The 25,826-nt window shown below is 47.4% G+C and overlaps 1 protein-coding gene and 1 pseudogene across 1 annotated transcript in view; one reads left to right on the top strand and one right to left on the bottom strand.

Moving 5' to 3' along the window:
- LOC147124903 (dedicator of cytokinesis protein 11-like) overlaps positions 1-25,826 on the top strand; it is a 458,563-nt gene that overhangs the window by 73,456 nt on the left and 359,281 nt on the right. Inside the window, exons 2-3 of the mRNA XM_085994653.1 lie at positions 17,912-18,028; positions 19,199-19,288. Of these exons, the coding sequence (XP_085850779.1) occupies positions 17,912-18,028; positions 19,199-19,288 (207 nt within the window). The remainder of the gene's footprint in view (positions 1-17,911; positions 18,029-19,198; positions 19,289-25,826) is intronic.
- Positions 11,467-11,763, bottom strand: LOC147124904 (large ribosomal subunit protein eL33 pseudogene; annotated as a pseudogene).

The raw sequence follows: 25,826 nt of genomic DNA, 5'->3' as shown, positions 1-25,826 counted from the left end.
CTGAGCCAGCAGCTTATTCCACAGGTCCACTATTCTCTGGGAAAAGAAGAAACGCCTAGCATACAACCTAACACAACCTTACGTAACTTGTAAGTGATACCCCTGGTCCTCCCTAACCTAGTCAGTTGAAATAATTGGTCCACATAAACACAAACTAGGCCCTTCATTGTATTAAGTACACAGACCCAGCTCAGTGAGCCTATCTGAGTAACTGAGGTATTTTAAATTGGGAAATAATCTAGTGGCTCTCCTCTGCACCCTTCCCAAAGCCTCAATATCACCCACCATGTGTGGAGACCAAAACTGGACAGTATTCTGAGACCTATCCAAGGTCTTATTAAAGGACAAAATGGTATGCTTTGTTTTATATTTAATTGCACTGTGAATACAACCAAGAACCCTGTTTGCTTCAAGGCATTGGTCATGAACTTCGAAAGAGTGATGCACTATAGTGCCCAGATCTCTTCCTTTCACCACTGACTTGAAATTGTTCCCTATCGGGTATGCGTATATTCAGTATATGACCTACCTACCCACATGCATAACTCTACACTTTTCTAAGTTAAACATCATTTGCCAAACACTGGCCCATTCTCCCAGCACACCTAGATCCGGACAGTACAGTAGCATAATGGTTATGTTAATAGCCTAGTAATCCAGAGGCCTGGACTAATGATCCAAAGACGAGAGTTCAATTCCCACCACAGCAGCTGGGGAATTTAAATTCAATTAATTCAATAAAAATCTGGAATAGAGTCAGTAAAGGTGACCATAAAACTACTGGATTGTCATAAAAACCCAACTGGTTCACTAATGTCCTTTAGGGAAGGAAATCTGCCGTCCTTACCCGGTCTGGCCTACATGTGACTCCAGACCCACAGCAACTTGACTCTTACCTGACCTTTGAAATGGGCTCGCACTCTGTTGTATTCAAGAAGGCGGCTCACCACCGCCTTCATGAGAGCCTTGGTCCAAACATGGACAAAAGAGCTGAATTCCAGAGGTGAGGTGAGGGTGACTGCCCTTCACATCAAGGCAGCATTTGACCGAGTGTGGCTGATGACTGCACAGTGTTCAGTGCCATTCACAACTCCTCAGATAATGAAGCAGACCATACCTGCATGCAACAAGGCCTGGATGACGTTCAGGCTTGGGCTGATAAGTGGCAGGTAACATTCGCGCCGCAGAAGTGCCAGGCAATGACTATTTCTAACAAGCGAGTGTCTAACCACCGCCCCTTGACATTCAACGGCATTACCATCGCTGAATCCCCCACCATCAACATTCTGGGGGTTACCATTGACCAGAAACTTAACTGGACCAGCCACACACATACTGTGGCAACAAGAGCAGGTCAGAGGCTCGGTATTCTGTGGCGAGTGTCTCACCTCCTGACTCCCCAAAGCCTTTCCACCATTTACAAGGCACAAGTAAGGAGTGTGATGGAATACTCTCCACTTGCCTGGATGAGTGCAACTCCAACAACACTCGAGAAGTTTGGCACCATCCAGGACAAAGCAGCCCTCTTGATTGGCACCCCATCTACCACCTTAACCATTCACTCCCTCCACTACCGGCGTACCGAGGCTGCGGTGTGTACCATCTACAAGATGCACTGCAGCAACTTGCCAAGGCTTCTTCGGTAGCACCTCCAAAACCCGCAACCTCTTCCACCTAGAAGGACAAGGGCAGCAGGCGTATGGGAACACCACCACCTCCAAGTTCCCCTCCAAGTCACACACCATCCTGACTTGGCAGTATATTGCCGATCCTTCATCGTCGCTGGGTCAAAATCCTGGAACTCCCTCCCTAACAGCATTCTGGGAGTACCTTCACCACACGGACTGCAGCGGTTCAAGAAGGCAGCTCACCATCATCTTCTCAAGGGCAATTAGGGATGGACAGTAAATGCTGGCCTTGCCAGCGACGCCCACATCCCGTGAATGAATAAAAAATCTGCTTGTAATAGTATAGTATTCTCTACAGTCCCAACTCTCGCACATAACTTTGTATTCTCTGCAAACTTGCGGATCATTCCCCTAACACCTGCATCTGAATCATTCATGAAAAGAGTAAATAGCAATGGTCCTAATGCCAGTCCCTTCGGGCTACCAAAGGTAACATGTCTCCAAGTAGATCCAAATTCATTAATAACCACTTTCTGGCTACAGGCATTCAGCCAATTTTCAATCCACCACAACAGATTACCACTAATTCCAAAAGCAAAATACTGCAGATGCTGGAAATCTGAAATAGAAACAGAAAATGCTGGAAATACTCAGCAGGTCAGGCAGCATCTGTGGAGAGAGAAACAGAGTTAACGTTTCACATTGATGATCTTTTGTCAGACCTGCTGAGTATTTCCAACCTTTTCGGTTTTTATGACCACTAATTCCAGATGTAGTTAGACAGGCAACTTATAAGTAAAGGCTGTGAATCACTACCATAGAGACAGTGAGTGTCTGGAAGGCTGAGCTAATGGAGGCTAATGTAAACTAAGGGTAAAGGTCATGGAAGGTATATGATGTAATGACCTGGAGCTGAGGGTATAATAACCAGACCATTGTAAGGAGGGTTGGCCACCCTGCTACTGAGCTCGGAAACTGTCAGGTGAGGTCTCCCGCAGCCTTTTGCATCGCCGTGTGTGACTGTCTGAGAGTATCATTCCCTCTAATAAATCTATAAGCAAAAGACTCTGGGACGATTTTAACCCTACCCACTCAGCAGAAACCAGGCGGGTGGGCAGTTAAAATCGCCCTGGCTCTTAACTGTCCGAAAGCCGCCATGATGGCAACATCTGCAATTTTAACCTGCTCTTCTGAGCAGGCAACAAGGACACGTGCCTGGAGCCAACAGGGTCCTTCTTTACATATCCACGTTGCAGCCCGACGACATAATTGAGATCTGACTGTAATTTTAACTAGGGCCTGAGCGGGGAATCCACCTGGAGTTAAAATTGGGTCCTCTGCATCTGGAATTCTCATTTCTGGTACAGGGACAATGACTCCAAGCTTGTCTCTCCAACATATCTAAGACTTCCCATTTGGCCTCTGGTCTGCACTAGCCCACATGTGGTGCTGCATATCCTGGGTGTGTGACCCAGTGGCGAGATTGACTTCCGCTCTGACGCTAAGGCTAAAAGTGATGTAACCTTTTATGATCTTGAGTCAGTGTTTCGACCTCGGCAAAAGTTGGAATTGTCCCCTTGGGCTTGGTGAAAGTCATAGCACCAGTTGAATACATCAAAGCAAGACAGATGTGACTAAGATGCAGATGAGCCCAAACATGCATGAGTCATCCAGCTGTGCTAAAGGGTAACCCTTATAGCTGTGCAGAGAATGCTGACGCAGGTTTCTGCCGCTTATGGTGGCTTTTATAGACAAAGTAGCAGTGTGACTACACCTTCAATTAGTTGATGAATTGTGATGCTCATCAAGATAAAGGATGTTCATACTCGTGAATAGTGTACTTTCAGGCACCCAGTGTCAGCAACAAGCTCTCCCAGTTCAGGTACAGCACAGAGCTTAGCAGAGCAAAACTCCAGCTACTCCACCCTAACCATAGAACTCAGAAGGTTGTGGGTTCAAGTCCCACTCCAGAGACTTGAGCACATAAATCAAGGCTGATAGTCCAGTGCAGTACTGAGGGAGTGCTGCCCTGTCGGAGGTGCCGTCTTTTGGAGGAGACGTTAAGCCAAAGCCCTGTCTGCTTTCTTAGGTGAATGTAAAAGATCTCGTGGCACTATTTTGAAGAAGAGCAGGGGAGTTATCTCCGGTGTCCTGGCCAATAATTATCCCTCAACCAACATCACTAAAACAGATTATCTGGTCGTTATCACATTACTGAGCTTGCTGTGTGCAAATTGGCTGCTGCGTTTCCTACATTACAACAGTGACTACACTTCAAAAAGTACTTCATTGGCTGTAAAGTGCTTTGGGACGTCCAGTGGTCATGAAAGACGTTCTATAAATACAAGTCTTTCTTTATTTCTTTCAACTGAACCAGTGTGACCTTTCCAATACCATTACTAACCATCATTCCGGACTCTGAGCAGGCTTGCTAACCTTATAGCAAGTTAGGGGGCATTTGTGCACTGCAGACTTATGGCCACGAGGAACTGGATTGAGATTGCCCAAACTCATTTAACAGAGGACACTTAAGAGCCAGAAGAGCAAGGAGATCTTCATCCTTCAGTCTGGGTAGGATCTGAACCCAGGGTCCAGAGGTGAAAGAACAATGTGCCGTACTTTCCGATCGGAGGCTTCATGCGTGCGGAGACCTCCGATCTGGAAAAAATCTATGGACTTACCTGAGGGCTCCCGAGGTCTGGACAATTCCGCTCCTGGGCCTCTCCAACTCGAAATGTGCAGGGCCCAGGTAGCCCAGAGGCGCATGCGGTTCGCAAGCGTCCCTGGGATCAGGTGCGCCATGGGGAGCCAATCAAAGAAGGGAATCTCCCTTCATACACTTGACAGATAGACCTGTCAAATATATGAATGGAGATCACCCAAAAACACTGTAAAACATTAAATACATTTTTTTAAATCAAATTTTTAAAATTAGTTGAAATTACAATAAATTAAATATTTTAAACAAAATTGTAATTTTTGGAAAAAAAAATTAAAGTTTCTTAAGAGGCTAAAAATAAACTTACCTTTTTAAAAGTTTTTAAATGATAAATGAGTGAAAATTTTTTTTTTTACTTTTTTTCGATTCTTATGCTGGTAAAAGCAGGCCTTATGCCTGCTTTTACCAGGCGTAAGAATTCTAAGGGTTTTCAGCGGGCGGAGGTTCTCCAGAAAGTGGAACACTCCCCCCGCAGAGGCCCTTCTCCAGGGCAGGCATTCTTGACAGATCGGAAATGCTTGTTTTCAGCGCATATGCTTGGCATGCCTGAAACCGGCATTTCCGATGTCCCTACGGGTGAGTACACAGCTCGTACACACCCGTAGGGATCGAAATATACAGCCCAATGTGCTTAACCCACAGCACTGCCCACCCTCCCATCATTAATCGCTTTGTAATTAATTTCTCATTTGTGGTTGCACAGGGAGGGGCGAGTCTGTGCGGTGTAAGGCAGTGTCAATAATTCCAGCACTTTGCCATAGAAACCCACCACACATGCATCTTAAGGAAGGGTCTAACCTCTAGGACATTCAGTCATATGGATATCCAGCACCTGTAATGTACTTCACATCAGTGTAAGGACTGACCAAAACAAAATAAAAAGTTAGCAGTGGTCTGTATTGGAATGAACTGATTACAGTCGAGTATAATTTTTTTATAATTAATGTACTGGGTGAATACAAATACAGAGGGTCAGTGCTATGTCATCATTTTTAAAGAGGACCTTTAATCAGCCCCCTTCTCTGGAGCCTGTTCTACATGTCCAGCATATTGTGAAAGAATAAAGGTCTTGCTAATCGCCAACCTGGCTCAAGGCTTGTGAATTTTGTTCTCTTCTTCTTAAGCAGTCCGTCGGAACCGAGGATGACTTGCTTCCACATTAAAAATTAGTTCTCAGGTGGCTGATGAGTTCAATGTGGGACCTGAAGGGGCGGGTGGGTGGGGTGCTTGGGTTGACGTGCGCTGCTTGCACTTGGCTTCCGCTTGCTCCCAGCGAAGAGACTTCCCGGATTCTTCTCCACTTTGTGCGATCTTGGGCCAGGGATTCCCAGGTGTCGGTGGGGATGTTGCACTTTTTCAAGGAGGCTTTGAGGGTGTCCTTGAAGCGTTTCCTCTGCTCACCTGGGGCTCTCTTACCGTGTCGGAGCTCCAAGTAGAGCGCTTGTTTTGGGAGTCTTGTATCGGGCATGCAGACGATGTGAACCATCCATCGGAGCTGATCGAGTGTGGTCAAAGTTTCGATGCTGGGGATGTTGGCCTGAGTGAGAACACTGATGTTGGTGTGCCTATCCTGCCAATGGATCTAATCCTATGCTTGTTGACCACCTTACATAGAAACAAAGAAGATAGGAGCAGGAGTAGGCCATTCGGCCCCTCTAGCTTGCTCCGCCATTCAATGCGATCATGGCTGATCATCCAAGTTAGCCTTAAGAAATATATCCAACTCCTTCTTGAATATATTTAATAAATTGGCCTGTACTGCCTTCTGTGGTAGAGAATTGCACAGGTTCACCACTCTCTGGGTGAAGAAATTCCTCCTCATTTCTGTCCTAAAAGGCCTACCCCTTATCCTTAGACTGTGACCCCTGGTTCTGGATTCCCCGACCATCGGGAACATCCTTCCTGCATCTAGTCTGTCTAGTCCTGTTAGAATTTTATAAGTTTCAATGAGATCCCCTCTCATTCTTCCAAACTCCAGTGAGTACAAGGTATCAGCCTGGTGAATCTTCGCTGAACTCCTTCCATGGCAAGAATATCCTTCCTCAGATAAGGCGACCAAAACTGCACACAATACTCAAGATGTGGTCTCACCAAGACCCTGTACAACTGCAGCAAGACATCCTTGTTCTTGTACTCAAACCCTCTCGCTATGAAGGCCAACATACCATTTGCCTTCTTAACCGCCTGCTGCACCTGCATGCTTACCTTCAGCGACTGGTGCACAAGGACACCCAGGCCTCATTGCACTTCCCCTTCTCCCAATCTATTGCCATTCAGATAATCTGCCTTCCTGTTTTTGTTACCAAAGTGGATAACCTCGCATTTATCCACGTTATATTGCAACTGCCATGCTTCTGCCCAATCACCCAACCTGTCCAAATCATCCTGGAGTTTCTCGGCATCCTCCTCACAGCACACACACCCACCCAGCTTTGTGTCGTCTGCAAATTTGGAGATACTACATCTAGTTCCCTTGTCTAGATCATTAATATATATGGTGAATAGCTGGGGTCCAAGGACCGATCCCTGTGGTACCCCACTAGTCACTGCCTGCCACTCGGAAAAAGACCCGTTTATTCCAACTCTTTGCTTTCTGTCTGCCAACCAGTTCTCTATCCAAGTCAATACCTTGCCCCCAATCCCATGTGCCTTAACTTTACATGCTAATCTGTTCTGTGGGATCTTATCGAAAGCCTTCTGAAAGTCCAAATACACCACATCCACTGGTTCCCCCTTATCTATTTTACTAGTTACATCCTCAAAAAATTGCAGCAGATTAGTCAAGCACAATTTACCTTTTGTAAATCCATGTTGACTTTGTCTGATCCTGTCACTGTTTTCCAAGTGCTCTGCTATTACATCTTTTATAATGGACTCTAGCATTTTCCCCACTACCGATGTCAGGCTTACCGGCCTGTAATTCCCCATTTTCTCTCTACCACCTTTTTTGAATACTGGGATAACATTAGCTATCCTCTAATCCATGGGTACTGTTCCAGACTCCATCAAATGTTGGAAGATGATCAGCAATGCATCTACTATTTCTAGGGCCACTTCGTTAAGTACCCTAGGATGTAGATTATCAGGCCCTGGGGATTTATCGCCCTTCAATCCCATCAATTTCCCTAACACCATTTCCCTACAAATACTGATTTCTTTCAGTTCCTCCCTTTCATCAGACCCTATGTTCCCCGACATTTCCGGGAGGTTATTTGTGTCCTCCTTTGTGAAGACAGAACCAAAATATGTATTTAATTGGTCTGCCATTTCTTTGTTCCCCATTATAAATTCCCCTGATTCTGACTGCAAGGGACCTACGCTTGACTTCACCAATCTTTTTCTCTTCATATATCTATAAAAGCTTTTACAGTCGGTTTTTATGTTCCCTGCAAGCTTACTCTCATATTCTATTTTCCCTTTCTTAATTAATCCCTTTGTCCTCCTTTGTTGAATCCTAAACTGTTCCTAATCCTATGGATTACTGCTTTTTTGGCCAATTTATATGTCCTCTCCTTGGATCTTATGGTATCCCTAATTTCCCTCGTTAGCCACGGTTGAGTCACCTTTTTTGTTTTATTTTTATGCCAAACTGGGATGAACAAATTCTGTAGTTCATCCATGTGGTCTTTGAATGTTTGCCATTGCCTATCCACCATTAACCCTTTGAGTGACATTCCCCAGTCAATCCTACCCAATTCACGCCTCAGACCATCGTAGTTTCCTTTATTTAAATTCAGGACCCTAGTCTCTGAGTCAACTACTTCATTCTCCATGTTAATGAAGAATTCGATCATATTATGATCGCTCCGACCCAAGGGGCCTCGTACAACAAGATTGCTAATTAATCCTTTTGTGGCAGAGCCACCAAGAGATACTGAACAATCTGTAATAATTCCTTTAACCACTCTCTGGTGCAGTTGTGGACTGCACCTTTAAGCTGTGTGTAGGTTCTTGTATTTCCACGTGATGATGTCATGACGCCGATCACGTGACCCCCAGTTGGCGCGGAAAACGTGATGACGTCATGACGTCGGCTTCCAGTATTTAAGGGCAGTCTGAGAAAGGCTGGGGACCTGAACAGACCTGCTGACCTTTGCTCTTGTAGTTATCAGTTAAAGTATTTTGTTTAATAAAGTTTAATTATTTCGTTTCACTGCGTTGGACTTCGTTATTCGGATAGGAACTTCCGTTCCTACACCTTTCTCGTTACATAATACCCAGTCTAATATGGCCTGATCTCTGGTTGGTTCCTCGACATATTGGCCCAGGAAACCATCCCGTAAACACTCCAGGAATTCCTCCTCCACAGTATTGTTACTAATTTGGTTTGCCCAATCTATATGTAGATTAAAGTCACCCATGAGGACTGCTGTGCCCTTTTTGCACGCCTCTAATTTCCCTTTTAATGCCATCCCCAACCTCCGCATTACCGTTTGGAGGTCTATATACCGCTCCCACTAACGTTTTCTGCCCCTTGGTATTTCTCAGTTCTACCCATACAGATTCCACATCATCAGAGCTAATATCCTTCCTTACAATTGTGTTAATCCCTTCTTTAACCAGCAATGCTACCCCACCTCCCTTTCCTTTTTGCCTATCTTTCCTGAATATTGAATACCCCTGGATGTTGAGTTCCCAGCCTTGGCCACCCTGGAGCCATGTTTCCGTAATCCCAATCAAATCATATTCGTTTACCTCTATTTGCGCAGCTAATTCATCCACCTTATTACGAATGCTCCTCGCATTAAGACACAAGGCCTTCAGGCTTGTTTTTTTAACGCTCTTAGACCTATTAGAATTATTATTTACTGTGGCCATGTTTGATTTAAACCGTTGATTTCTCTGACTGCCACTTTTGTTTTTCTCCTTCCTATCTTTTGCTTTTATCCTTGTTTCCCTTTCCTCTGTCCCCTGCTCAGGTTCCCAACCCCCTGCCATTTTAGTTTAAACCCTCCCCCAGAGCACTAGCAAACACTCCCCCTAGGACATCGGTCCCGGCCCTACCAGGTGCAAACCGTCCGGTTTGAACTGGTCCCACCTCCCCCAGAACCGGTTCCAATGTCCCAGGAATTTGAATCCCTCCCCCTGGCACCATTCCTCTAGCCACATATTCAGCTGAATTATTCTTCTATTTCTACTCTGACTAGCACGTGGCACTGGTAGCAATCCTGAGAATACTACCTTTGAGGCCCTATTTTTTAATTTACCTCCTAACTCCCTATTTTCAGCTTTTAGGACCTATTGTGGCAAAACCACTAAGAGACTCTTACAGAGACTTACATAATTGTCTGGAACCAATGTTATTACCTCTAGCATTAATTGTCTGTAACCAATGTTATTACCTTTCAAGTTGGCTCTGGTTAAACAGAGCTAGATCACCAATTGTAGGTATTCGTGTTGACCTCTCGGGACGAATGCCTACTAAATAATTTAGTTCGAATTCGGATGAATAATCACTAAGTTGTTTATTAACTGGAACTGACGAAATACAACAGGTAAGCTGGCTTTATACAGGAGCAATGCGAGATAGGTCTTACCCCGACGGGGACTCCACGAGGACTGAGTCCGTAGTCCTCGGGAGAGCGTGATGACATCATCACGCTTAGTCACGTTTTCCCACTCTTCGGATGTCATGTGACTGCGTCCTGACGCTAGCGCATTGGCCCGCGCCTGGGGCGGTCACGTGACCCGCGCCGATACGTCGGCGCGTTCACCCGGTGCGGAGGCTGGCCGTTGAGGCCGAAGTCGCGACCGCGGTAGCAGGAGCTGGAGGCCGAGCTGAGCCGACGCTTGCTGTGGGGCTCGCGTCGCTCATGTCTGCCAGCCGATGCGGCCGAAGTCGCGGTAGGCCGGGCTGTGCCGGCGGCTGTCGCGCATACATCACGCAATGCGTGATGTGACATCAGCGCGCTAGGGCGCGTCTTAAAGGGGCAACGGCCCCCACAGGTAAGTTAAAGGGGCAATGGCCCAAACAGGTCAGTAATACACGTACAGTTAGGTTAAAGTGAATTATATACATTATATGTGTAAGGGACACCCGGTGGAACCGCCACATGCGCCCCCCCAGAATTCGCTTTAATGAAAGTCCAAAGATGAGATGGTCTGACGAGCAGTTGGTCTCAGTGGGCGTGCTGTCTCGACTTGGCGGGCGAGGTCTGAAGATGCTAGTCGTCAGCGGATCCTTACACACGTCATGGCGAATAAAACGTATCCGTCAGGCGAAGGACCGTGGAAACGTGCAAAACAGCAGGCCATGTCAGAGTGACGGGCAGGTCAGGCGGACGCGGGCGATCGCTCTGTTGATGGTAGAAGTCCTTGTTCTGACGAACTCTGCAGGAACGCCAACCGGGCGATCCAGAAGGACTTTACGGGCGAGGTTGGTGAACTCGCCGACAGGTGAGCATAATCGTTGGGAGCCTGGCACGCACAGAACGGTGCGTACCATAGTGCTACGACGATCGCACAACGGAGAGTGAGCCGTTGCTACGCAGAGCAGTGCTCGGTGCGGACTGCAACTTTCACGTGGCCGATCGCGGCCGCGGGCTGTCCGTTGGACCCGTCCTCGATGTTTGCTGCATCAGTAGATGTTTACGTTTGTTAAGGGGGAATGGGCGGCCGCAGCGAGCGAGTGACTGAAAAACAGCATCGGCATGTAACAGGCTAGAATGGCAAATGTCGGCCCGCGTCAGGTGCTGTCCAAGCATCGGAGTTGGAGACGGGCAGGCCCTTAGTTCCTAGTTCTGATCATTCTGTTGATTCGGTCTTTTCTGTTACCAGCAGCACCACCCTCAACAAAAGATATTGTCTTTTCGTTCATGCCACCACGTGGCGAGGACAGTTTGAAGGGCCACAAGACATCGTTGGCCATGTTGAAGTTCTTGCCGACTGTGTAGATCCCATGGATCAGATCGCCAATACAAATTATGTCATACTTTCCAAGCTGCTTTGCAATCGAGGCATTGGCAGTGAAAGCGATGCGCTGGTGTTGGATCTGTCGAAACCACGTTTGTAAATCAATTCACGGACAGACTTCAGATTTGGATATTCCCATGTAATGTATGGCTCTGCAATACGGAGCATGTTGATTGAAGCTTTATTCGTTTTTGAATTTCAGATGCTTCAAATCCTTGATGGGTACAGCTTCGCACGAATCCTGTGCCCCCTAGCCCTGGTAGGCAGTTTACTGCTGGACTTGGCATGGACCATGCCACTGTTTGAATGAACACGAGTCTTGTGTGGTTTACCACCAGGAGTGACAGTGCTGTTCTTAGCTTTGTAGACGTAGGCATCTCTCGTGCCCAGGTAAAGGTCCATTTCAGCGCGGCAAGAAACCCCCTCAATCTGCAGGAGAGCAGTGTGCTCTCTTTGGTTGCGAAAGCCTCGTTTATAGCCAGTAAACGCAGTTTTGCAGAACATATGGATATTACAAGTCCTGATATCAGTAATGAAACAGTAGAAGGAATAGTAACCTGCTTTTGGTGGGTTTTCTTTCACTGTTTCTGTAGGAAGGCTATTCGCTCGGCTCTTGTCAGGTCGTTAAAATCAGAGTGCAGGTTTTCGACCTTCTGTAGCTTAAAACCTGTTTCTAGCACGTGCTCTATGGAGAGGAATCGCTTCCGGACCCTTGTGCTGATGGACCAGAGAAAGGGTGGGACAGACCGGGTCGTCGTCGCGGTCGGTGGGGGGAAACTGCCGGAAGGGCGGCAACGCTGCTTGTCGTTTCTGCTGACTTAGTGAAACTACTGCCGAGAAGGCGGCACGCTTCTCTTACTCGCCGGCGAGTATGATAGGTAACACAACCAGCAGGCCGACGGGCTGGTGCGTCGTTGGCGGGGAACGAGTCTTCGTGTTGCACGAGGGGTGGAGCCTCATGGGTTGCGAGGGATGGGTCCTCGAGGTTTGCGAGGGGTGGGTCCTCGTGGTTCGCGAGGGATGGGTCCTTGCGTTTCAAGAGGAGCGAGTCCTCTTGTTTGGGGAGGAGCGAGTCCTCGTGGTTCGCGGGGGTGAGTCCTCGTGGTATCCCCGCCGGGCGCGCTCCGATCTTGTGGGCCCGAACATGCTGTACCCCGCGCTTGGAGAGATTTATACTTGCTGTTGCGTTGGACGTATGGGCGGACGACCCGCATGGCGGTAGAAAAGTCGAACACGAGGGCAGTAAGCAAATGCGTGGTCTGCTCCGCGTCAGTGGTCCCAGCGAACTGGGCTTCTACCTTGCCAAAGCACGAGGGCGGTTGTTTCTCCCTGAAGTGCAGCAGCGACAGCAAAATGGCTGGTGCTTCCATGGTGTGCTTCTTTTGCGAAAAACGTTCGCAAAAACAGGGTCGCCAGGTTCAGGCTGTGTGCTTCCTCCGTGAAAACCGTCCACGGAGTCGGTTGTTCGTCGGTCGTCGTCTGTGAAGACGAGGTTCAGGATGCGCGTTTCTTCTGTGAAAAACGTTCACGGATACGGGGTCACCAATTGTAGTGTAGGAATTGATGAGCCACGCTCGACGATATTTCGGGGGCGCACAGCACGGCTGCGTCACACACGATTTCATGTGCGCGGCCGCAGCCCGACGATTTCGCCCGTCTCCTCGAGGATTTCCCCGAGCTGACGAAGCCCAACTTTTCGGCTCCGACCATCAAGCATAGGGTGGAGCACCATATTTCGACTACCGGCTCGCCCGTTTACGCCAGGGCACGACGTTTAGAGCCCAGCAAGCTAGCGGCAACAAAGGCGGAGTTCGCCGTGATGGAAAAAATGGGGATCATCCGTCGGTTCAGTAGCCCCTGGTCCTCCCCTCTCCACATCGTTCCCAAGCCCGGCGGGGGATGGCGGCCCTGTGGGGATTATCGCCGCCTCAATGACATAACGACGCCCGACCGCTACCCCATTCCCCATATACAGGACTTCTCGGCACATTTGGCGGGGACGTCCATCTTCTCCAAAATCGACCTCGTCCGTGGTTACCATCAGGTGTCGGTGCACCCTCAGGATGTCGAAAAGACAGCGGTAATTACCCCCTTTGGACTCTTTGAATTCCTGCGAATGCCCTTTGGGCTTAAGAACGCGGCACAGGCGTTTCAGCGCCTCATGGATTCAGTCCTGCGGGACCTTGACTTTCTGTTTGTTTATTTGGACGATATTCTGGTTGCCAGCACCTCCAAGGAGGAACACCTCGAGCACCTTCGGGTCCTTTTCAGACGGCTTCAGCAGCACGGCCTCATCGTTAACTCGGACAAATGTCGTTTCGGCCTATCGCAACTGGATTTCCTGGGCCACCGCATAACCCCCACGGGGGCAACGCCACTTCGGGTCAAGGTGGAAGCAATTGCAGCGTTCCCGAAACCGAAATCCGTGAAAGCTTTACAGGAGTTCCTGGGGATGGTTAACTTCTATCATCGTTTCATCCCCAGGGCTGCACAGCTCATGCGTCCTCTATATGAGGCCCTCAGGCTCGACGGGAAAGGACCCTGTGGTATGGTCACAGGGCATGGATCGTGCTTTCGAGGAGACGAAAGCCGCATTCGCCAATGCGACCATGTTAGCACACCCCCTGCCGGGAGCCACCATCGCTCTCATGACGGACGCGTCGGACTACGCGGTGGGGGCCGTCCAGGAGCAGTGGTTCGACGGCGCGTGGCAACCCCTGGCCTTTTTTAGCCACCAGCTACAACGGCGTGAACGCCGGTACAGTACTTTCGATCGAGAGCTGTTGGCTTTGTTTTTGGCCATCCGCCATTTCCGTTTCCTCCTCGAAGGACGACGCTTCATCGCGTTTGTCGACCACAAGCCATTGCTGTTCGCAATGGCCAAGTCTGCGGAACCATGGTCGGCTCGGTAGCAACGGCAGCTGACGTACATGTCTGAGTTCACCACCGACATCCGACATGTGGCCGGTAAGAACAACGTCGTCGCCGATTGCCTATCCCGCGCCGCCGTCCAATTAGGCATTGACTACGCACAGATGGCGGTTGACCAAGCGGACGACCCGGAGACCCAGGGTTTTCGTTCGGTTCCAAATAGCCTCCAGCCGAGGGATGTGCCTTTCCATTCCGCAGGTACCACTCTGCTCTGCGACGTTTCGTTGGGTGCACCCCGATTTTCGATGCCTTACACGGCCTATCACACCCTGGAGTGCGGGCATCGCAAAAACTGCTGGTCTCCAAATTCATATGGAGGGGAATATGCAAAGACGTCAGGGACTGGGCGAACACTTGTGTTGTTTGCCAACGGTCCAAGGCGCAGCGCCATGTCAGAGCCCCGCTCGCCACCTTCGAGGTCCCGGAACGGCGATTTGATCATATTCACATCGACTTAGTGTGACCACTCCCACCTTCCCGGGGCTTTACGTACCTTTTGACGATGGTGGATTGCACCACGAGGTGGCCGGAGGCAGTTCCCCTGACGTCCACCACATCTGCGGACGTTGCTCGAGCTTTCGTTTCATCCTGGGTAGCCCGTTTTGGTGTCCCTGCGGATATTTTGTCGGATCGGGGGCCGCAATTTACGAGGTGATTTCCGTGTTGGGCGTTAAACTCCACCGCACTACGGCCTATCACCCACAAGCGAACGGCTTGTGCAAGTGGTTCCACCGCTCCTTGAAGGCGTCGCTCAGGGCCAGCCTGCTGGATGCATCCTGGGTCGACAAACTACCGTGGGTGATGTTAGGACTCCGCACGGCGCCGAAGGAAGATCTCCAGTCGTCGGCGGCGGAGATGATTTACGGACAACTGCTTCGAGTTCCAGGTGAATTCCTGCCGTTACCTACGCGACCATGGTCCGCGGCCACGCAAAAAGAGACCCTCTGGGATGCGGCCCGCTGTTTCCGCCCAGTTCCGACCTCACGGCATGGTTTGCTTTCGCCCAACGTCCCGGGGGAGTTGTCGAAAGCCAAGTTCGTGTTTGTGCACCAGGACGGCCATCGTACCCCGCTCGCACCGCCGTATGCCGGACCCTTCAAGGTTTTGCAGGCAGGGGACAAGAGTTTCGTGATTGACGTCGGGGGCAAACCGGATCACATCTCTGTCGATCGCCTCAAGCCTGCGCACCTGGACCTCGAACAACCGATCGAGCTGGCGCAGCCTCCGCGCCGCGGCCACACCTGACAACGCCGTGCTGCCTACCAGTTCGCCGCCTGCTCAGCGTTTTCCCCTCCGGGAATTTCGGAGTCGGTCCAACAGACTTGTCCGACCTAACAACAGAAAATGCTGGAAAAACTCAGCAGGTCAGGCAACATCCGTGGAGAGAAATTTGAGTTGACGTTTCGGGTTGGACCCTTCTTCAAAACTGGAAAGAAAAGAAACTAGATCGGAGGCAGGGCTGCGATCGGACAAAAGAATAAAAGAAACAAAAGAAGTAAAAGAGATTAGAAGCTAGACGAGATGGTAATAGGCTGGGATTAGGTGTAAAGTGTACTGGCAGGGCAAAAGATAGCTGCCAGGTGTGGGAGAGAAACAAAAGGAAAGCGGGGGGGGAAAAGGAGTGGAACAATTACAAGAGAAAATGAAATGGGGGCCGAGCTTATGATCTGAAATTGTTGAACTCGATATTGAGTCCGGAAGGCTGCAGACTGCCTAATCGGAAGATGAGGTGCTGTTCCTCGAGTTTACGTTGAGCTTCCGTGGAACAATACAAGAGGCCAAGGACGGTGAGGTCCGAGTGGGAATGGAGCGGTGAATTAAAATGACAGGCGACCGGAAGCTCGGGGTCACCCTTACGGACTGAACGGAGGTGTTCCGCAAAGCGGTCACCCAATCTGCGTTTGGTCTCCCCAATGTAGAGGAGACCGCATCGTGAGCAGCGAATACAGTATACTAGATTGCGAGAAGTACAAGTAAATCGCTGTTTCACCTGGAAGGGGTGTTTGGGGCCCTGGACAGTGGGAAGGGGGGAGGTATAGGGGCAGGTGTTACATCTCCTCCGCTTGCACGGGAAGGTGCCAGGCGAAGAGGAAGGGCTGTTTGGGGTGATAGAGGAGTGGACTAGGGTGCCTCGGAGGGAGCGGTCCCTGCGGAATGCTGAAAGGGGAGGGGAGGGGAAGATACGTTTGGTGGTGGGATCACTTTGGAGGTAGCGGAAATGCCGGAGGATGATCCGCTGAATGTGGAGGCTGGTGGGGTGAAAGGTGAGGACAAGGGGAACCCTATCGTGGTTCCAGGAGGGAGGGGCAGGGGTGAGGGCAGAAGTGCGGGAGATAGAACTGACACGGTCGAGGGCAGTGTCAACCACAGTAGAGGGGAATCCTCGGTTGCGGAAAAAGGAAGACATGTCTGAAGCACTGGTGTGGAAGGTGGCATCGTCGGAGCAGATACGGCGGAGGCGGAGAAACTGGGAGAATGGAATAGAGTCCTTACAGGAAGCGGGGTGGGAGGAAGTGTAGTCCAGGTAGCTGTGGGAGTCAGTGGGCTTGTAGTAAATATTGGTCGATAACCTATCCCCAGAGATGGAGACGGAGAAGTCGAGGAAGGGAAGGGAAGAGTCCGAGATGGACCATGTGAAGGTGAGGGAAGGGTGGAAATTGGAGGCAAAGTGAATAAAATTGTCAAGTTCGGGGCGAGAGCAGGAAACGGCACCGATACAGTCATCAATGTATCAGAAAAAGAGGTGAGAGAGGGGACCCGAGTAGGACTGGAACAAAGGACTTGTCCGACCTCCTCAGCGATTGACTCTTTTTGTTAAAGACAATTCTGGGGGGGCGTATGTGGCAAAACCACTAAGAGACTCTTACAGTGACTTACATAATTGTCTGTAACCAATGTTATTACCTCTAGCATTAATTGTCTGTAACCAATGTTATTACCTTTCAAGTTGGCTCTGGTTAAACAGAGCTAGATCGACAACATCGCGATCTGACGCGATGACGTCATCACGTGGGTCACGTGACGTCCCCTTCGGCGGGAAACGTGATGACGTCATGATGTCAGAGGTAGAGGGCGGGGCCAGCCAGTCCTTGTGTGGATTTAAAGAGAAAAGATCTGTTTTGAGCTTCTCCTGTAGTTTCTTGTTTTGTAAAGTTCTTAGACAATAAATTCAGTTTGTTAACTTCCAGTAAGTTATAGATTCTTTGTTAGGAGTGCAGAGACTCCTACACTATCCCATTTTTTACCTATATCGTCGGTACCTATATGCACCACGACAACTAGCTGTTCACCATCGCCTTCCAAGATGTTCTGCAGCCGCTCCGAGACATCCTTGACCCTTGCACCAGGGAGGGAACACACTATCCTGGAGTCTCGCTTGTGGCCGCAGAAACGCCTATCTATTCCCCTTACAATAGAATTCCCCTTAATTATCTTCCTTATTTGCTTGTCTATACCTTTAAAAAAAAAAAGAGGCCTACACCATCATGTCTCCCATCACATTTCTTTCATTGAATTAGTAGCCTCCTCAAAGAATTGCAGTAGATCTGTAAGGCGTGGCTCAGTCTTTCGAAAACCATATTAACTGCTCCTTATGATTCCTGGCAGTTGGTTGTTCAGATGTCCTTTTCTAATATCTCATAGTGAAGCGAAGCACACAATCTGGTGTCCTTGTGCTGGTTGGAGCGCCTTCATTGAACCTTTACCATTTGTCTCTTCACAGGAAAAAACTAAAATTGTCGAACCGTTAGATTATGAGAACGTCATTGTGCAACGGAAAGCACAGATTCAAAGTGACGCTCTGCGGGATCTTTTGCAATTCCCATTGGACGAGGTCTCGGTAAGGAAGCTAATTGATGTTGCTTTGAGTGTGCCAAAATTCTAACGGTGCTTCTGGGGTTTTTGACGTGAGGAATGGTCACCAAGGGGGTTGGAACACAGGAACATTAGGAGCAGGCCATTCAGCCCCTCCAGTCTGTTCACGTCTGATCGGCACCTCAACACAATTTTCCCGCCTTTGTTCCATATCCCTGGATACCGTTACCTAATAAAAATCTTACCGATCTGAATGTTGAAAGCTCCAGTTGACCCAGCATCCACAGTCTTTTGGGGGAGAGAATTCCTGATTTTTACTACCCTTTGTATGTAAAAGTACTTGCTCATTTCCTTCCTGAACGATCTAGCTCTAATTTTAAGATTGTATCCCCTTATTCTTGATTCCCCCACTAGAGCAAATAGTTTCTCTGTATCTACTCTATTGAGTCCTTTTTAACATTTTAAACACCTTGATCAAATCACCCCTCAATCTTCTATAGTCAAGGGAATACAAGCCAAGTTTATGCTCGATGAACCCTATCCCAACATGAGAAACCTTTTGGAGATGAAGGCAGAAAATTGGAGGAAGAAAAATAAAAGGTTCAGTGTAATTGGGAGAAAAAAAACGTGTGCCTTTAGCATAATAAAGCATCCCAAAGTGATTCGGAGAGGTGACAACTGAGGGCTAGGGGAGGAGACCAAAGGCATGGCTTTGATCGAACTTATAAAGGAGGTAGAGAGGGTTAGACAGGGGATTGCGGAGAATGGGGTGAACACAGCTGAAGGGTCTACCAGCAAAGCTGAAGCCGAGAGGAGGGAGGGAGGCCCGAGTGGGTGGCATGGGCTGGCATGTCGATTTGGAGATGGTTGCAGAGACGGAACGGTGAAGCCATGGAGTTTTTAAAAAAGAAAATGAATAAATATTTGAAAAAGGTCACTTTAAAAGAGCATGCGAATGGACCAAGTGGGATAGCACAGGGAATGGCCTCCTTCAGAACTGCAATGTTCTATAATGTGTTTTGTGGGTGATGGATAATATCATTGCAAAGTGACTGTGCACTAATTATGATAAATGGCCCTGAAGTGTGATTGAGATCCAGTTATGCAGCTAATCCAAACCATTACCATCCAGAAAGTGTATGTATATTTCTCACACAACAGTTTCTGAATACAGTATCGTTCTTTTCCTGAATAGATCGCTACAATTCCACGCCAGAGGAGAACCATCCACTCCACACTGCCTTCAGATGCTGAAAAACTAGCACAAAACCTGCTGGTTAAAGAGGTACAAAACATGGAAGTGCGATCCAATAAATGCATGTTTATTAACACTATTCCCTCCCCAAACTTTTCTACCTCTCTCTCCTCCTTTAAGATGCTCCTTAAAACCTACCTCTTTGACCAAGCATTTGGTCACCTGTCCTAATGTCTCCTTCATTGGCTCGGTGTCAATTTTCCTCTGATTACGCCCATGTGAAACACCTTGGGGTGTTTTGCTATATTAAAGACGCTATATAAATGCAAGTTGTTGCTGTTGCATGTTTATGAACACATGTTTCAAATTGGACCTGTAGATTAGCCTGGTTAAGCTGTACTAGTTCTGAATGAGCTCGATTCAGAACCGCAAACATGAAAAAACATGACTACTTGGTGCAATTTGTGGCATAAAGAATGTTTTTAACACAATATTGGGCCAGAACTTCGGGTCCCCACGGGTGAGTACGCGCTGGGTACTCACGCGTAGGCCCAACGAAAGTGCCGGTTTCGTGCATGCACTGCGCATGCGTGGGAAACCGGAACTTCCGTTCCCTTAAAGGAAGGGGTTCACAGGTTGAACGCATGCGCCGGAGAGGCAGCCACTACACCTGGAACTTCCAGTTTTTTTTGCAGGTTTCTCCAGGAGGGTAAGTCTCCAGGAGCTATGCTTTTAAAAAGCAGTTGCAAGGCCTGCTTTTAACAAGGTAAGTGGTGAATTAAGTAAAATTAAAACATTTTTTCCACAGGTTTATTATTTTTAATACTTTAAAGAAAGGTAAGTTTATTTTTAGCCCCGTTAGAAACTGTAATTAATTTTTTCAAAAATTTAAATTATTGTTTAAAATAGTTACTTTATGTAATTTATAGTTATTTTAAAAACGTGATTTAAAAAAAAAATGTATTTGAAGTTTTAGTTATGTTTTGGGGCGGAGTTGTATTCATAGATTTGACAGCTCTTCCTGTCAAATCTATGAATACAGATTCCCTGCTACCATTGGCTCTCCATGGCCCATGTGATCCCAGGGGACGCTTCGAAGTAACTGCGCCCCTGGGATACACAAGCACTGCGTGCCGGCAGTTGGAGCAGGCCCAGGATCGGAATCGCACGCGGGCCCACAGCACAACGGCTGGCATGCTAGGTAAGTGCAGGTCGGAGGCTTGCACCCGCGGGGAAGCCTCCGACCCGAATTTCTGGGCCATTTTTTATAAAGTAGAATGCAGAGAAATCTTTCCTTTAGATGTTTAATTGAATCCTCCTTTTTCAAACCCAAAAGCTCAATAGGAGTTTTTCTTTATTCACTCTTGGGATGTGGACATTGCTGGTAAGTCCAGCATTTATTGTCCATCCCTAATTGCCCTTGAGGAGGTGGTGGTGAGCTGCCTTCTTGAACTACTGCAGTCCATGTGGTGAAGGTATTCCCACAGTGCTGTTAGGGAGGGAGTTCCAGGATTTTGACCCAGCGACGATGAAGGAACGGCGATATACTTCTAAGCCAGGATGGTGTGTAACTTGGAGGGGAACTTGGAGGTGGTGGTGTTCCCATGCGCCTGCTGCCCTTGTCCTTCGAGGTGGTAGAGGTCACGAGTTTGGGAGGTGCTGCCGAAGAAGCCTTGGCGATGTGCTGCAGTGCATCTTGTAGATGATACACACTACAGACATGGTGCACCGGTTGTGGAGGGAGTGAATGGTTAAGCCAGCAGATGGGATCTTGAGTTGTACCTTTCATTTAGCACTAATGACTGTGGACAGAAAGCATATTGAGTGATAGCGAAGCAAGTTACTGACTGGCAAAGGTAGCCCAATAAATACAGTTGGTAAACACATTGTGCGAAAGAATAGAGCCTGCCGGAGACTAAAACAGGGAAAGGGCAGCAACGGGCCCACAAGCACTGAATGCTGGACCTGGGCTCACTGCCAGCAAAGGTACTCAAACCTTCTGTCATGAAGTGAATGGTAGAAAATGTAATTACCAGGGTAATCTTTCAAAGTAACTATAGTGGGCAAGATATTGCTGTTCCAGTATACTACTCCAGGGCTTGCAACTTGTATTCATCACACAGAGGGGAATATATTTATTACTGTATTTAAAGGAATCATAGAATCATACAGCACAGAAGAAGGCCATTCAGCCCATCACACCTATGGCGTCTCTTTGGTAGAGCTATCCAATCAGTCCCACTCCCCTGCCCTTTCCCCTTAGCCCTGTAAATTTATTACCATCAAGTATTTATCCAATTCTCTTTTGAATGTTACTATTGAATCTGCTTCCACCTCCCTTTCAGGCAGTGCATTCCAGATCACAACAACTCGCTATGTTAAAAATAGAAATGTTTCCTCATGTCACCTCTGATTCTTTTGCCAATCACCTTAAATCTGTGTCCTCTGGTTATCGACCTTTCTGCCACTGGAAAAAGTTTCTTGTTATTTACTCTATCAAAGCTATTCATAATTTTGAACACCTCTATCAAATCTCTTAACCGTCTCTGCTCTGAGGGAAACAACCCCAGCAATGCCCACATCCCATGAAGGAGTAAAGAAAAGAACAATCCCAGCTTCTCCAGTCTGTCCAGGTAATTGTAGTCCCTCATTCCTGGTACCAATCTAGTAAATTTCTTCTGCACCCTCACCAAGGCCTTGGCATCCTTCCTAAAGTGTGGTGCCCAGAATTGAACACAATACTTTATCTGAGGCCTAACCAGTGTTTTATATGGGTTGAGCATAACTTCCTGGCCTTTGTACTCTCTTCCTCTATTAAAAAGGCAAGGATCACTCAATACTTCTCTGCGTTAAATTTCATCTGCCATGTGTCTGCCCATTTTGCCAGCCTCTCTCTGTCCTCCTGACGTCTGTCACTATCCTCATCATTGTTTACTACATTTCCAAGTTTCGTATTATCTGAACACTTTGAAATTATGCCCAAGTTCAGGTCAAAAATATGTATCAAAAAGAGCAGTGGTCCTAACACTGACCCCTGGAGAACACCACAGTGAACGTCCCTCTAGTCTGAAAAACAACCGTTTATCACTACTCTCTGCTTTCTGTTCCTTAGCCAGTTTTGTATTCGCATTGCTACTGTCCCTTTAATCCCATGGGCTTCAAATTTGCTAACAAGTCTATTATGTGGCACTTCGTCAAATTTCATTTGAAAGTCCATATACACAACATCAACCGCACTACCCTCGTCAACTCTCTGTTACTTCATCAAAGAACTCAATCGAGTTAGTCAAACATGAATTGCCTTTAACAAATTCATGCTGACTTTTATTTATTAGCCCATACTTTTCCAAATGCCAATGAATTTTGTCTTGGTTTATTGTAATATTAGAGTTTGTTTCAGTATCATAGTACACAAACTGAAATCTTGATACAAAGTGTGTGTAATATGTACAGCTTCTGGCTGTGCTTGTTGCAACAGGTCAAAATGATGGGCAGATCTGGGTGACTCGCACCACCAATATTGGGAGGACTGAATAGCAGGCATTGGTGCTACCTGTTAAACTGATAGAAGGTGGTGGTGATGATGTTAACTATCAACAACATAAAAGAATGACTAAATCATGTCAAGGTGAAATCGATATGGCAGAGATGTCTGTCTGTCTGTCTCTGTTGAGCACAGCCACTCCCTATCTCACCGTGTCACCCGCCGGCCCTGCATCACCCACATATTTATATCACTTGTTGTTCCACTGCCGTTGAAAAATGTTTGATGAATAACTGATATTGTGAGACCTCCTGAGATGGCATGAGGAAACAGTTGTGACAATAGTTGAGGTTATGCTGTGGTTAGAACTGCTACATGATTGAAAAAAACCAGAACTGGTGTCTTTGGGCTAGAAAGGGGAACAATCAGCCAGGATTCCTGTGCTTGGTTGCTGTCCAGTAACTCTTTCTGCAACATGATTGTGTGTGTGGAAGTTGGTGAGGACATGATCAAGTTCCACTTTACTCCTGTTCCCCTGCCCTCCGATAGAGGTGAATAGACTTGGCGATAAAGAATAGTAATTGGAGCAAGGTACCGGGGGTGCGTGACCGCAGTTACAGAATTTGAGATTGTGCCTTCAGAAGAGGGGGGGAGAAAGTGACCAGATATCCCATGAGCGATGAGGTCCTATGTAGCCAAAGGAGAAAGTAAGAACATAACATAAGAAATAGGAGCAGGAGTCGGCCACTTGGCCCCTCGAGCCTGCTCCGCCATTCAATAAGATCACGGCTGATCTTGGGCTCAAAGCCACTTCCCTGTCCGCACCCCATAACCCTTCACTCCCTTATCTTGCAAAAATCTGTCTATCTCCACCTTAAATGTATTTAATGACCCAGCCTCCACAGCTCTATGGGGCAGAGAATTCCACAGATTTACGACCCTCTAAGCGAAGAAATTCGTCCTCATCTCAGTTCTAAAAGGGTGACCCTTTATTCTAAAACTATGTAAAGAACTTGCATTTGGATGGTGTTTTCATATTCTGTCTCTTTTATAGGCAAATGAGACAGCTAATTTAAGCACAGCAAGATCCCAAAATCGGCAACTAAGATTGATGAGTGGCTAATCTCCTTTGGTGTTGCTGGTTGAGGAATTAATGATCTCTAGGGTCTTTGTGAGAGAGCAGACGGGGCCGTGGTTTAACGTCTCATCTGAAAGACGGCACCTCCAGCTGTGCAGCACTCCCTCAGCACTGTACTGGAGTGTCAGCCTGGATTATGGGCTCAAGTCCCTGGAGTGGGACTTGAACCCATGACCTTCTGACTCAGAGGCAAGAGTGCTGCCCACTGAGCCACGGCTGACGCATCATGCTTTACACATTCTATTGGTAATATTTAGATTTTCAATTGGGGAAAATGGAATTCCAAGTTCTTATAACCCAAGGAAATATGTTGCAGAATGAAAATAGAAGTATTTCTGCTAGCATCCCTGCCCATGACTAGTAAAATAGAGTTTCTGTTTTATAACGGAATTTGAAAATCAATTCTAGATAATGTATAATACAAGCTTAGTGTAAAGCATATCACACTCCTCCCTGATAGATATGCTCTCTATATTTCTGTATTTAATATAATGTGCCTTTCTCTATTTATGCAGAATATTAGCTTCCTGAGGAGACATTATCAGGCCATTTCCTGTTGTCTGAATGGTTGCCGAGTTTGATGAGGGGCAATATGGGTGTCGCTGTTGAATACTTTTAAAGGTCTTTTTGATATCTGGTTATCTATTCAGGTTCTACAATGTAATTAACATCTCTTCTGCTCCATTACTGGATACTAAGAAATAAATAATTTGCATCTTATGAGGGGCCTAGACAGAGTGGATAGGAAGGACCTATTTCCCTTAGCAGAGAGGTCAATAACCAGGGGGCATACATTTAACGTAATTGGTAAAAGGATTAGAGGGGAGTTGAGAAGAATTTTTTTCACCTAGAGGGTGGCGGGGGTCTGGAACGCACTGCCTGAAAGGGTGGTAGAGGCAGAAACCTTCATTGCATTTAAAAAGCACTTGGATATGCACTTGAAGTGCATATCCATGCGATACATGCACAGGGGAGTTATCCCCGGTGTCCTGGCCAATATTTATCCCTCAGCTAACATAACAAAAACAGATTATCTGGTCATTTTCACATTGCTATTTGTGGGACCTTGCTGTGCGCAAATTGGCTGCCACGTTTCCCACATTACAACAGTGACTCCACTTCAAAAGTACTTCATTGGCTGTAAAACGCTTTGAGACGTCCGGTAGTCGTGAAAGGCGCTACATAAATGCAAGTCTTTCTTTCTTTGAAGTGCCTTAACCTACAAGGCTACAGACCAAGAGCTGGAAAGTGGGATTAGGCTTGATAGCTCTCTTTTGGCCGGCAGACACAATGGGTCGAATGACCTCCTTCTGTGCCATAAACTGATTCTAGGAATCTTATATAGCACATTTCACAACCTCAGGGTGACCCAAAGCGCTTGGCAAAAAATGATTTACTGTTGTAATGTAGGAAACAATTTGTGCATAGCAAGCTCCCATAGACAGCAATGAGAAAATGACCAGATAATCTGTTTCTTGTGGTATTGGTTGTGGGATAAATGTTGGCAAGGAGACCGGGAAGAACCCCTCTACTTGTGTTTGGAAAGTATCTTGAGATCTTTTGCATGTACCTTAGAGAGCAGACGGAGCCTCCATTTAACATCTCAGCTGAAAGACGGCACCTCCGACAGTGCAGCACTCACTCCAGTGCAGTACTGAGGATCAGCCTGCATTATGTGCTCAGGCCTCTGGAGGGGAATTGAACCCACAACCTTCTGACTCAGAGGCAAGAGGGCTCCCACGAGCCAAGGCTAACTACTAACATAAGCAGCTGTAAGAGTGAATAAATCTTTGAAGTGATTGTCAGAACGATGAAGGCTTGTCTGAACTAAAGTCTGAAAAGATCAGATGCTTTTTCGAGCGTGACTACTTGGGCAAGGCAGATTTGATAACAGTGATGATTGTAGATTCAAATTGCTTTGGTGCAGAAAGAAGGCAGTAAATATTTGAGATACTTTGTTGGGCTTGTTGTTTTTGTGGGTTTTCTGCCATTATTTCACAATCCGC

The sequence above is a fragment of the Somniosus microcephalus genome, chromosome 1, assembly GCF_052327205.1.
Source record: "Somniosus microcephalus isolate GS21.2 chromosome 1, FLI_Smic_1.0, whole genome shotgun sequence".
NCBI lineage: Eukaryota > Metazoa > Chordata > Chondrichthyes > Squaliformes > Somniosidae > Somniosus > Somniosus microcephalus.
This window is presented reverse-complemented; position numbering and strand designations above follow the sequence as displayed.